Here is a 13,482-nt window from a genome sequence, read left to right on the forward strand (position 1 = left end):
TCATTTTAAAAGTTAATTTATAGGTGAACAACCCCTTTTAAATAATACTTGAATTAAAAGAAATTTTAAAGAAATTGATTAAATCGACATGGAGAATATTTTGTAAAGACTTAAGCTATATTAACTATATTACATTGTTACTTTCCTGCTGTGTAGGAGGCCTCGAGCAAGAAGGACTGTTCCAAGTAAATGGAGATGCAGAGACCGTAGAATGGCTCAGGCAAAGATACGACAATGGAGAAGAGGTGGACCTGGTCAAAGAAGCAGATGTGCCATCTGCTATTAGTTTGCTGAGATATTTTCTTCAAGAACTTCCACAACCCATAATTCTACATAGCCTTCATCATCGCTTTATGCAGCTCTCACAAGGTAACTGAGATTCTGGCTGAAAATAATTTCTAATGCACAAGGCCGAGAGGCAGCATTCGTCATTCATACACATTAGTACAAAAGATTAGGGATGGGTGAATTTAATCATTTGAACTACCAGCTACTACTATCATTAATGTATCCAAAAAATATCCTAATGTGTTTCCCATCATTGGAAGCTTCTGATAAATACAATATCCACATATTGCATTGCTGATCAATATAGTACTAAACTGCTTGGTTTAGTTTCCTAAACATCCATGCATCTAAAGTAAATACAGGTATGAGACCTGTTCTCCAGAATGCTAAGGACCTGGGGTTTTCCAGATAACGGAACCTTTCCGTAATTTGGATATTCATACATTAAGGGGCAGATTTATCAAGGGTCGAATTTAGAGTTAATGGGAGTAAAATCTCCCACAAATTCCCATAAACTCCCATGAACTTGAAATTCGAATTAAAAACGAAATTTATCCAAAAAAAAAATGTTTTAAACTCAGGTGAATGGGATCGACCTGCAAACTTGATTTGAATCGAATTTGATTAGAGTTCTTTCTCTGAAAAAAACTCTTATTTTCAGGAAGGCTGCAAACAACTCCAAATCGTTCCCAGGACGTCCCCCATAAGCTAAAACAGCAATTCGGCAGGTTTAAGGTGGTGAATAGTCCAATTCTTAAAGGACCAGCAACATCAAAAAATGTGTTAAAAAAAATAGTTAGTATACATCTAAGAAAAACCACCAAGATAAATTAAACTTTAAAATCGCAAAGTCTTTATTAAGAAATAACTTACCAAAACTTCATTTGTGCTCCTCATCAGAAAGCGATTGGGTGATCCATTGTTTGGCACTCGATTTCTCCTCCCTGCCTTCTTTATAGGAGATAGCCAGGAGTGCCACACGATGGATTGTCGCCTTTTCTCAAGAGGCGCAGAAGCAGTGTTTTGGTAAGTTATTTCTTAATAAAGGCTTTGCGATTTTAAAGTTTAATTTGTCTTGGTGTTTTCTATATATGCTAATGAATTTATAAAAATATTTTTTGATGTTACTGGTCCTTTAAAGGGCCAGTACATGATAAATTTCGAAATTTAATTTTTTTTTTTAAAAACTCAAATCGAATATTAACTGTTCTTCCCTAGTCGAATTTCACTTGAAAATTTAAATTTTCACTTCGACCCTTGATAAATCTGCCCCTAAGTCTACTAGAACATCATGTAAACATTAAATAAACCCAATAGGCTGTTTTTTTTTTTCCAATTAGGATTAATTATATCTTTGTTGGGATCAAGTACAAGCTACTGTTTTATTATTACAGAGAAAGGGGAAATCATTTTTAAAAATTTGGATTATTTGATTATAATGGAGTCTATGGAGGAATGCCTTTCTATTATTCGGAGCTTTCTGGATAACGGGTTTCCGGATAACTGATCCCATACCTGTACTGATCAGCCATGCTGCATGTAGACAAGATACAGAAAATCTGTTTAATGCTGCTGTGTAGCTAGCGTACCTTCAGAAAACTGTTGTTAATCAATTCATAAGTAGGGATGCACCGAATTCAGGATTCGGTTTGGGATTCGGCCTTTTTCAGCAGGTTTCGGATTTGGCCGAATCCTTCTGCCCGGCCGTACTGAATCCTAATTTGCATATGCAAATTAGGGGCGGGAGTGAAATCTCGTCACTTTTTGTCACAAAACAAGGAAGTAAAAAATGTTTTCCCCTTTATACCCCTAATTTGCATTTACAAATTAGGATTCGGTTCGGTATTCGACCGAATCTTTCGCAAAGGATTCGGGGGTTCGGCCAAATCTAAAATAGTGGATTCTATTTATAGAATATAATAGCAGTCTTCTCTTAATGGGATAGGTTATACGATTTATTCTATACAAAATAAATGTCATGCCCTACTTTGGACATTTCTACCATCTTATTGTTCAGGACCCAGAAACTCTTAAAAAAAAAAAAAAAAAAAAGTTTGTGTTTAGTTTAACAGCTTTTTGCCATTTTAGAGTGATACCAAATAGCAAGAATTTATTAAAATCTGTTTAGCTGAAAAATACAATTCTTTGGTGAACGTTTGCGCTTATCATTATTGCCCATGATCCATTTATAATCCTGTTACATGCCATGTTTTTCCTTTAGATTTCGATAATGAAAATGAGTTTTCCAGGAAATTGCAGTACCTGTTGCAGGAGCTACCGCCCATTAATTACAGCTTGCTCAAGTTTCTCTGCAGATTTCTAGCTAACGTAGCATCAAATCATGAAGAAATGTGGCCAACAACTGCTTTGGCTGCTGTTTTTGGTCCGGATCTTTTTCAGTGAGTAAACATCCTCCTTTCTGCTTCGTTAAATGTTATGATTATTTTATCTTTAGCCTTTTTCTTTCTAAAGGGATAACATCACAGCTATAAACGTGCAGTTAAACTGTAGCATTTGTTCAGTTTATTTGTTATTTATTATTTTTTCTTACAGTTTTTGGTAAGGTTTACTCTGTCTTGATGTTTAGAAGCTGATACTTCCAATACACTGACTGAATTAAGTAAAGCACTCTGTAACTCACAGCAGGCATGAGTTCCTCGCAAAGCTTTTTTTTTTTTTTTTAATTTTCTCGGCTTTTGTTAGTCACTGATAGCTTTTATATACCCTTAGGAGCATATTTATCAAGTGTCGAATTTCGAATTGAAAGAAACTTTGAAATTCAAAAAGACCAACCAAAATTAAGTGAAAGTTTTTTTTTTGGTCCAATAGGCATGTTTTCGTTTGAATGGGTCCGTATACGAATCGAAGGAATAATTTGATCGAATTAGATTAAAAGTTTTTCCCCAAAAAAATCCACCAAATCCACCAAATAGGTTCTAGGAGGTCCCCCCCCCATAGGCTAAAACAGAAATTCGGCAGGTTTTAGATGGTGAATGGTCAAAATTCTAATTTTTAAAGAGACCGTACATGATAAATTTCGATATTTTAATTTTCTTCAAATTCGAATCAAATTCAGACTATTCCCTAGTCAAAGTACACAAAAAAATAGCTCGAAATCTGATTTTTTTTTCATTCGAATATTCACCTCGACCTTTGATATAGCTGCCCCTTAAAGTGACACAAATTAAACGTGGAACCTAAATAGTTTTTTTCATTGAAGTAGCCATACCTTTTATAAAGGTGTTTTAATATCTGAGCTGTCAATCAAATATTGACATTCCCCTGCCCTCCTCACACTCTAATTGTGTAGGGCAATGTGTATGGGCATTAGGCCCCCCATTCGGGCACATACACTGAAGGAAACAAAATGTAAATAATAAATGTAGTGTAAGTAAGTTTTATTTTGCCCAACAAACATGATCAAAAAAATTTGGAATTATTTATTAAGGCGACAGGTCCCCTTTAAGCTGACTATACACATAATGTTCTGGTCATTTAGTGAAGGTTGCCAAACAACTGAATATTTCCCCCAATATGCCCACTTTGAGCTGGCCAATATCAGGCTGTCAGATCACTGCAGTGGTTGGGGTGACGACCACATAAATAAACTGATGGGGTTCTTGCCTCGACAGAATTTTCATTCAGTGTGCTACACATACACACAGACTCTCTCTCTCTTTGATGATTTGGCTCTCTATGTCTTGCCTGCGCAAAGACAAAGACAAATGTTAGCTACCATGTTTGCGTTTTTTTTTTTTTTTTTTACTGATTAAAGACCTCAACAACTTAATGGCAAAGCTTGCGAACAAATGGCTTTTGCGAACATTCTCAGCTGATATAATTACATTTCGCAATCCCAACATGTTTTTAGCGACAAAATATTAAGCGAAACTCCAGAGCAGGTGTTCGCATTAAACCTTTGCTTAGCGAAAATGTGCAATGTAATATTCGCCAGCAACTGATTATACATTGTGAGCAGTGCTAAACATTCACAAACACGCTGTTTTAAATAAGGCTTGTGACTTTTAATTACATTCCCCCTTATTTCTCTAATACAGGTATGTGACCTGTTATCCAGAATGCACAGGACCTGGGGTTTTCTGGATAACAGATCTTTGTTATTTGGATATTTCTACTAGAAAATAGTTTAAACATAAAATAAAAACAATAGGCTGGTTTTGCTTCCAGTAAGGATTAATTATAACTTAGTTTGGATGAAGTACAAGGTACTGTTTTATTATTACAGAGAAAAAGGAAATCATTTTTAAAAAAATGAGAATTATTTGGATAAAATGGAGTCTAGCGGGCAAATTTACTAAGGGCGAAGTGACAAACGCTGGCGAAAATTTGCCAGCGCGACGTCATTTCGGTACTTTGCCGACTTACTAACGGTCGCTGGCGTAACTTCGCTAGAGAAGGAGATAGACTCTAGCGGTACTTCGCTCCCTAACGCCTGGCGAATTTGCGCTCTGGCGAATGGACCTAACTGCGCAAATTCACTAAGATGCGGATTTTACTAAATGTTACCTCTTGTTCCAGACTTGCCTTCGCCACCTCAGACCAGACGAAGTGCAATAGAGTAGATAGGACTTTCTCGAAATTCTCTAAGTCTCAAAAAAACGCTGGCGTCTTTTCCTTTTTTCAGGGTAATAGGCTGCAAAAGAGCGTAAAACTTTTTTGGGGTAACCGGCTTCCCCCCTACATTTCCTAACATACGGCACATAAACTATACACTGGGCTCATGTGTAGGGCAATATAACAACTTTATTTTATTTCATTAAGGTTTCCCGGGCTTGTGTAGTGTAATGTATTTGCTGCAACATATACGTCCATTCAACTTTAACTTCCCGCCATATGCAAATTAGCCAACGCTAGCGCAACTTGGCTTGGCTTGGCGCAGTAACGCTAGCGCAACTTCGCCAGCGTTCGGCGCCCTGGACGCAACTTTGGATTTTAGTGAATTAGCGTTGTCCTGGCGAATCTACGCCTGGTGAAGTGTTGCGCTGTGATTGAAGCCATCGCTGGCGAATTTACAAAGGTTAGTAAATTTGCCCCTATAAGAGATGGCCTTTCCGTAATTCAAAGCTTTCTGGATAATGGGTTTCCGGATAATGGATCCCATACCTGTGCCACTAATGCCATGAAAGTTATTAAAAAATCTGAAAAAAATACAAATATCTCTAAAACCTCTAAAGATGTAAGTTTTTCGGGCACTTACAAGTGAAAGATAGACAGAAATTTCTACAAGTCTATTGGGGGAATGTAATAAAAGTCGGTAACGGAAAAAATATTCACAATGCGAAAACTTATGCCTCTGTGCGAACAAACCTTTGTGTGGATTTAATATAGCTTTTGCGAACCCAGAAACTGTTTAGCGACCACTTCCGACAGTGGAAGAAGCTTTGCGAATTTTATAGTTTGCGCCAGTGCGCAGTGAATGTAATAAAACTTCTTACTGAAAAAGTTATGTTTTCTCTAAAAGATTACGACACCTTCAAGCACTTCTTAAAAGTGGGCAATGCGCAATTAAAATTCGCAATGCAATAACAGTTTAAGGAAGAATATTACATTGCAAAATGCCCATTTTTATTTTTATTTGTGCTAATTGTTTTGCTCTTTGCGACTTTTATTATATTTCCCCATAAATGGCTAAATAAAAGGTCCAATAGGATCAGCGCAGCTCCCATTGACTTTTATGGGTCCTCGACTGCTTTAACTTGGAGAAGTTTTAGCGTTTTTCATGGTTTTTACTCCTGATAAGTCTCGAATTTTTTGAGTATTAAAGAAATAAAATAACACTAATGTTTAGAGAAAGAAAGGAAATCTGAATGTTCGTAAATAGGCCCCTTAGTGTTTTTATTACATTTATTTATAATAAATAAATGTACTTGTATTAAATATTTCTGTACCATTCTCTACTTTTTTTTCTTAACAGTATTTACTCTGATGATGATATGAAGGAACAAGATATAGTGACCAAAATAATGACTGGGCTTCTGGAACGGTATTGTGATTTTTTTGAAACAGAAGAGGAATTTTCTTCAAACAATATCAGTTCCATTACTGAGCAGGTAAAGCTTTTCCTATATAACACTACTAATTTTACTTCTTTACACTGATTACTCAGGCATAAAATCTGTAGTCGGTATTTTGTTAAAGTGGTAAACCCTCCGACATGTTAACTATGCTGTAAATGTGCCCCAGAGTTTGTGCAATGTCTCCTTTAAGCTCTGCTTATTGACTTTTTCTCCAGACCCCCAACATTTACTGCTTGTCTCCTAAGTAGACATCAATGATTTCTTTACTGGTCAGTCTCCGTATACTATATACAATCAGCTCCCCTCCTGCTATGCCTTTCTATTGGTCAGTCAACTCTGATAGTCTGTATTTCTCACATCTACAGCCCATAGAAACTTCTGGGTGTGAGTGAAATTATAAAATGTAGGGGTTTCTGGGTATTTTTATTGTATTTTTTGTAGGTTTCTTTTATTTGCTCACAAACATGTTTACTATTTATTTAATAGAATAATGATTTACAAAAGGAAGAACATGCAGAGGTCACATCTGGAGAATGCTTTGAAGTAATGGAAGAACCTAATGTAACCAAGGTGGATATTTCTGAGGACCTTTTGGAATTAAATGATGATATTGCTTCCACAAGGTATGGATCATCTGACTGAGATCACTCTAGGTGTCTTAAAAATTTGTAATGATTTTTGGAAAATAATTAACATTTAAAGGCAATCTGAACTATGTAAGTGATCTAAAGGTGTAAGGTGTCCAGGCCAATGAAAACTGCGGGTTTGGTCCTTCCAGTCGGCAGCTTATTGACCTCTGTATGGTGCCCTCTGACGGGCCTGCCTGACTAATATCTGGCCGAATCATCAGGCCCTGTTGGGGCGTGGACCACATTGGCTTGTTGATGGAGGCCTTATCCCAGTGGCCTGCATCTTCAAGTGTAGAGGGTTAAAGCATTATGGTAGCTGTAGTCCAGCAACACCAGGACTGTATTCTTAACGCTACATTGCTTGATAAAACTACATTCCCCTACACTGCCCTAAGCCCAGGTGACCCTAAGAAAGGATCATCACATACACACATCTTGGATAGCTGAGTTAAAAACATGTCTCAAGGCCCCCATACACGGGCCAGTAAAAGCTGCCGACAGACAGAGTCGGCAGCTTATTGGCCCGTGTGTGGGGCCATCCGATGGGCTTCCTCGATCGATCTCGATCAGGCAGGTTAAAAAAATCCTGTCGGATCGCGGCCACATCTATACGTGTATGCGGTCCCTCGATCCGACGGCCCAAGATCGGATCAACCCGATATCGCCCACTTCAAGGTGCAATGAGGTTGTGACCACAAAATTCACATAGACAAATACAAGCTGTCCTCTGCACTTAACCCATTATCAATATATTTAGACATTTTGTGCCTTAAGCTACTAAAAATGCCTTGCCCTTTAAACAAAACAGGGATTGTGTTTGTCCATATAATGCAATATATTTAAGATGGCCAATTACACCAAAATCATCCCATATCTGACCAGACCTACGCTCAATTTTCTTTTAGGAATTATATTGCTTAATTATACATTTTAAACAGGGACTAAGTTTTACCTGCAACTTACTTGCTGCTTTCAAGGTTAAAACTCCCAAACTTGGTTGTCCTTTTATTGGCCACCAATGGGATCACCTGACTCTAGCTGGAAAGGGTGGGAGCTTTTACTTTGAAAGCAGCAAGTAAGTTGCTGGTATGTATATGTAACAATCTGCACTGTGGTTTTAAAGAGTCTATGTCTATTTTGTGCACGTTTCTAATGTTCTTGGTTGTTACCAACTAGACCGCGGGAGGCAATTTATCATGGCTTCTGTTTGAATCCTCCTGATACACTTGATAAAGGGCCTTGCCCGAAACATGTAGTGTGACTTTGCATATTCACTCCCCAATAAAAGAATTTTGCAGACTAGACTACTGCCGCGGATTTGTCCTGCATTCTAACCCTTTATGAGCAATTCAATTGGGTATCAACACAGGATACCCAGCAGGACTACCATTAAGCAATTCATCGGTCAGCTTATATTTTTGGAACGATCTTCCTGATATTATGCAGCAAAATCAAACACTTTATTTCCAATAAATGTGTTGACAGCACTACTACTCTATTTCATATCTACAAATCATTAGGGAAAATAAAATACAGTTTCCCTTAAATGCTGCAAGATCTTGTGTAATACAACAATTTTTTTTCTTTTTTTAATGTTGGTGTAGAATGGATTCTTAACAATTTTTTATGCTTAAGGCAAGATATCACGGACAATGCTAATGTTGAAAGTGATGATACTGAATACTCCGAGCCTCTGATAAGCGCCTTTTCTGAATATGAAGATGCTGAAAATATAAGTGTTTTTTCTTATCTGGGACAGGAACAAACACAGGTAAAGGCATCATATCTAACTCTAAAACCATCTGACTTTGTACCCATTTATTTTAAAGCATTCTTGTGATTCTGTACTTTGGACATATATCTTGTGTATCCTTTGTACTGGTAAATTCTTTTTCTCAATACGTTTTTTGTGTTCTTTAATCAATAGGTGTCTGATATTTTACTGGAAATAACTGATGAGCAAACAAATTCTGATGCTGTTATGGATAAAGATATTTTTATTGAAAGTGACAGGTCAGTATAATTTATAACACCTTTGTTTTCTCACAGCAATAATAATCCCTTGTTAAAATGATTCAGTGCTTTGTTCCTGAGTGTTCTGTTTTAATCTTATGGTACAGCATAGGAAGGACAGCCCTAAAACAACAGGACAAAAGTTAAAATAAAGAGTATTTTGTCATTCAGATTTTCAGCGTCTAGAGGAAGGTGCAGAAACCTTTTACCCCATGACACAAAGGTAGAGATGCATTTACTCTAGATTTGGCCTTACCAGTGCTTTGTAAAGGGAAAGAAGGACAACTTTAGTACAAGGCAATACTTTTCTGCTGCTAACTGGCATTGCTTTCTGCAGTTTAGTTTTTTTTTATCCACAAATAACACCTGGCTCTTCTTTATCAAGGATTTACTATTAAAGGTACAAATTGCTTGTCAGACCAGCATTACAACAGGCAACTGATTTCCTAGAAGTATTTCTCCCTTGTCTAACATAGTGCAGATATATTATGGGTGACGCATCTCCATCACCCTTAAATCACCAATCCATGTCCTTCAAACATTTATCAACATTGATTCTCATCTTCCCCTTGGTTTATCAAGATCCCCCTTGCAAGGATAATGCCCTCTACCCTTAATGATTGTTTGCAGCTACTAGTTAACATCTGATTTTGTTTTTATCTTAATATTGTCATGAATTATTTTTATTTTATTGCAGCCCGGAGAAACCAATTGATGACTGCTATAGACCTGATTCTCCAACTATGGTAAAATTGATATTCTCATTAGTTCAGTTTCTGTTTATTTTGTACAAGATTCAGAAATGTACTTCCAGACTAGTGTTTTGTACTGCATTTAAATAATTTTTAACAAGTTAAAATGCCTGGATACAGGCGTTTCAATGTCCCAGTCTCCTGATAAAATGAAATACTTCTCTTGCAAGTGCCTTATTCAATCAAATATGACGTACATGCACATCAAAAATGCAGCATCACAAATCCTAAACTGAACAAAAAATAGTGAGATTTTGGTTCTTGGTTTCCTTAGGAGAGAAACATAAGATGATAAATGGACTGCCTTGCTTAATTTAAATGTAAATATTGTATTAGGAAGAAAGGCATGTGAAATATTAACATCATTTAGGAAAATTAACACAAGCAAAATAAAAAATGAAAATGAAAAGGCAAGACTAATGCCTCAAAAGATTGAAATCTCATCCTCTGGTGTAGCTGCCTGATATAGGTTAAGCTGGCCATACATATGCAAACTTTAAAATGCAAAATGTCCCTTAGCAATGTTTCTGGCTAAACACATGGCTTGATAAAGGTCTTTAGTATAGCATGAATCTTTGGGTTTGTTAACTCTAAGCATATTTACTATTTGAATTAATTTTGTGTCTGGCCTATACAGGATTCCAGTAATTGTGATTACAATGCAAACCTTGATTTTGAGATGTCGCAAGCAAGTGTCTCTGCCAGATGTCAATCTATGAGCATTCATCATCTAGAGCTAAGAAACATTTCCAGCAATGATCTGGAAGGTACAGTATGGAGTTAAGGGTCTCACTAACCAGGCAATTTGAAGTGCTGACTATGAAAAAGACAGGGCCCAAAGAGAAAGATAAGTAATAAAAATAATAATACTTGTAATAAAAACAATGCTGACCATATAGGGAAAGGCAGAACTGAGAGATAATTCAGAAGCTGCAGATATAAAAATGAAGCATGTTACAAATTGTATCAGAATATCAGTGACCTAATCATTCTAAAAGTTGTTTTGAAGATAAATGTCACCATTAAAGGTTCAAATTTTATTTGAACCTTTAAGAAACTTATTCGCTTCAATATGTGTATTCACATGAAATGTATTTGGCTCATCACATTTTAAATTCATAACACAAATAGTCTAGTTCAAAAACATTTTCAAATGTTGTACATTCATATTATGCTTCCCCTAAGCCTAAGTTTGCATCAGCTGTTTACCCCAAGATAAAGTCCTGCAGCAGGTCGGGTACCCGCGGGTTACCCGCAAAAATCTGCGGTACCCTGCGGGTTGCAGGTAGAAGTTCCGGGTGTGGGGAAAGGACATGGGTTTGCGGGTCGGGCCGTGGGTCTTCTCAATAGTGATTTTTACTCCTTTTTTCTGATCACATCTACTTCCGATGATGTCACTTCCGGTTAACAATGACAGCACTCCCTGTTTTACTCCTTTTTTCCTGATCACGCCTACTTCCGATGAGGTCACTTCCGGTTTACAATGACCGCACTTCCTAATTCTTGATGGTCAGCGGGTTGCGGGTCCGGGTTGCGTATAAGGTACTTGCGGGTCGGGTAGTGGGTCCAAGCTGGTAAGAATGTGGGTCCGGGTTGCAGATTGCGGGTACAGGTCGGGTACAGGTTCCAAAAAAATGGACCCGCACAGGACTCTACCCCAAGATCACGTCTGCTTATCTGACCAATTAGATTGGACCAGCCTGTTGTGACAATGGACATAACATTCACCTAGGACTTTTGAAAGGAGCCTCCGTTTTAGCTCAAAACTGCGTTAAGCCCAAAAACCCACGATTTGCATCTAATCAGTGAGATTGTACCATTTAATAGTAACAAAAACTATACAGAGTCATATTTTTAGGTACTAATTTTATGTATTAATTTTATTTTATTAAAAATATGTGGAAATCTGGGTTAAACCTAAGGCAAGGGGAATTTTAGTATAAATATTTAGAAACCATAAGAAGCATGAATTTATTGGATTATAGGATAAATTTACCGCTTTCCATGGTGGGTCCGGGTGCTCATGCCCCAGACCTTCAGCAAAGGGGATTAATTCACAGAATTTTGATTGCAGGCAGGCACCAATCAGGAACACCAAAAGAAAAAATAGTAGAATCCAGGAGCCCAAAATTTCAACAATACAAAAAGTCTTTATTTTACATTATGTATAAAAATAAAAGCCTTATGCGTTTCATGTCACCCAAGTAGGTAGTGGAATTTTAGCCCTTGTAATCTAAAGAATGCTTATTTCAGGTTCAGGGCTTTTGTAGTCTAGCAATGCCCAGCAGTTGGTTTTTGATCTATACAAATATACCATGGGGTGACATTCCTGAGTATGCTGAATTTGAATTCATGTTTTGAATTTAGATCCCCTTAATTATAAATGAATATTGTACTAATTATTCAACCTAGGCCTGCAAAATGTTAATTTATTGCATATTATTGTCATTTTGTTTTTCAGAACCATTTCCTGACTTCAAATCTTGGCAGCAGGACCTGGAGTATGGAGAAGCTTTGCTGTCACCTCAGGCTGGAAGAATGAATTATTATGTAGAAGAAGACCCCAATCCGGTTCGATCGCACCGTTCATTGGATTTCGGACAGAGTCAACGCTTTTTGCATAATCCAGAGTCAGATTGCTCATCTATGACAGTTTATATTAGGTACAATTGTTTGTTCAGTCACAGAAAGACCTTTTAGTATGCAAGGTATGCTGGAACTGTGGGGGCACAAACATTGTTGAGTCTAATGCTAGTTTTTTTTTTTCTGCCCTTCATGATTGAAGACTAAGGTCCTAGAGAAATGACTTGTTCATAGCCACACGAAGTTGCTTGAGAGATGTTGGAGAAAGTTCAGACAGCAAAGTCAATGAAACATCCTGATCCTCTGCTAGGTTTTTTTTTAAAAAAAAAAAAAAAAAAAAAAAAAAAAAGGAACAAGACACTCACTTTGTATGTGTATTACAAATTCTGATATTTTAAGGGCAGTATGCTGCCAGCCAATTTTCTAGACTTGGTTTCACTAAACGACATACTCCTATGTACATGTATTTCATATTGCCCATATCTTGCTGTCTTGGCTTTTCTTACAGTCTCAAGAGTCAAGAGTGAGTTTATTGTAATTTCATCCATATACGTTTGTACAGTACACAGCGAAACAAAACAACGTTCCTCCAGGACCATGGTGCTACACACAACATAAATGTACCGGACAACAGACAAAAAGTGCAAGTGCAGAAATATGCAACTCCTGCAAGACAGGACAGCATAGTGCAGGGACAGGAAATGTAATATGTTAAGTAAATAATGCTAAACGTCAGATATCATGGGTGTATCATTGTGATGTGATAGTAGTAAGAACATGATAAAGGGCAGATGTGCTCATAGAGAACAATGAAGCCTATTCATGATGTGGACTCTGGTCCCAGTAGCAGATGAAATAACTCAGGTGTGAATCTTTCAGCTTTTTATATAGCGGAGCACTGTTCTCTGTTAGAATGAGGTGGATTTTAAATGTTTATTTTTCTACTAGGGCAAGAAAAGCTTCATGCAATTCCAAAGATGACAAACGAGAAGACAAAGCGCCATATCAGCTAGTTAAGAAATTGCAAAAGAAAATCCGTCAGTATGAAGAACAGTTTGAAATGGAGAAAAATATTAAGGTGAGAGCATAAAACACTTTACTGCCCCGGAATAGCTTTCTAGGTAGATGGCCCGATAATGCTGACACATTTTTTTAGCTGCATTATATTAATATGAAAAT

At 37.1% G+C, this 13,482-nt stretch overlaps 1 protein-coding gene across 3 annotated transcripts in view; it reads left to right on the plus strand.

Moving 5' to 3' along the window:
• fam13b.L (family with sequence similarity 13 member B L homeolog) overlaps positions 1-13,482 on the plus strand; it is a 50,252-nt gene that overhangs the window by 24,300 nt on the left and 12,470 nt on the right. For all 3 annotated transcript variants that reach the window (XM_041586145.1, XM_018252104.2, XM_041586146.1), the window contains 10 exons: positions 157-369; positions 2,510-2,687; positions 6,224-6,359; positions 6,813-6,949; positions 8,591-8,726; positions 8,883-8,968; positions 9,666-9,714; positions 10,358-10,487; positions 12,182-12,383; positions 13,252-13,381. In XM_041586145.1, coding sequence (XP_041442079.1) covers positions 157-369; positions 2,510-2,687; positions 6,224-6,359; positions 6,813-6,949; positions 8,591-8,726; positions 8,883-8,968; positions 9,666-9,714; positions 10,358-10,487; positions 12,182-12,383; positions 13,252-13,381 — 1,397 coding nt within the window. The remainder of the gene's footprint in view (positions 1-156; positions 370-2,509; positions 2,688-6,223; positions 6,360-6,812; positions 6,950-8,590; positions 8,727-8,882; positions 8,969-9,665; positions 9,715-10,357; positions 10,488-12,181; positions 12,384-13,251; positions 13,382-13,482) is intronic.

This window comes from Xenopus laevis, chromosome 3L, assembly GCF_017654675.1.
Source record: "Xenopus laevis strain J_2021 chromosome 3L, Xenopus_laevis_v10.1, whole genome shotgun sequence".
Taxonomy (NCBI): domain Eukaryota; kingdom Metazoa; phylum Chordata; class Amphibia; order Anura; family Pipidae; genus Xenopus; species Xenopus laevis.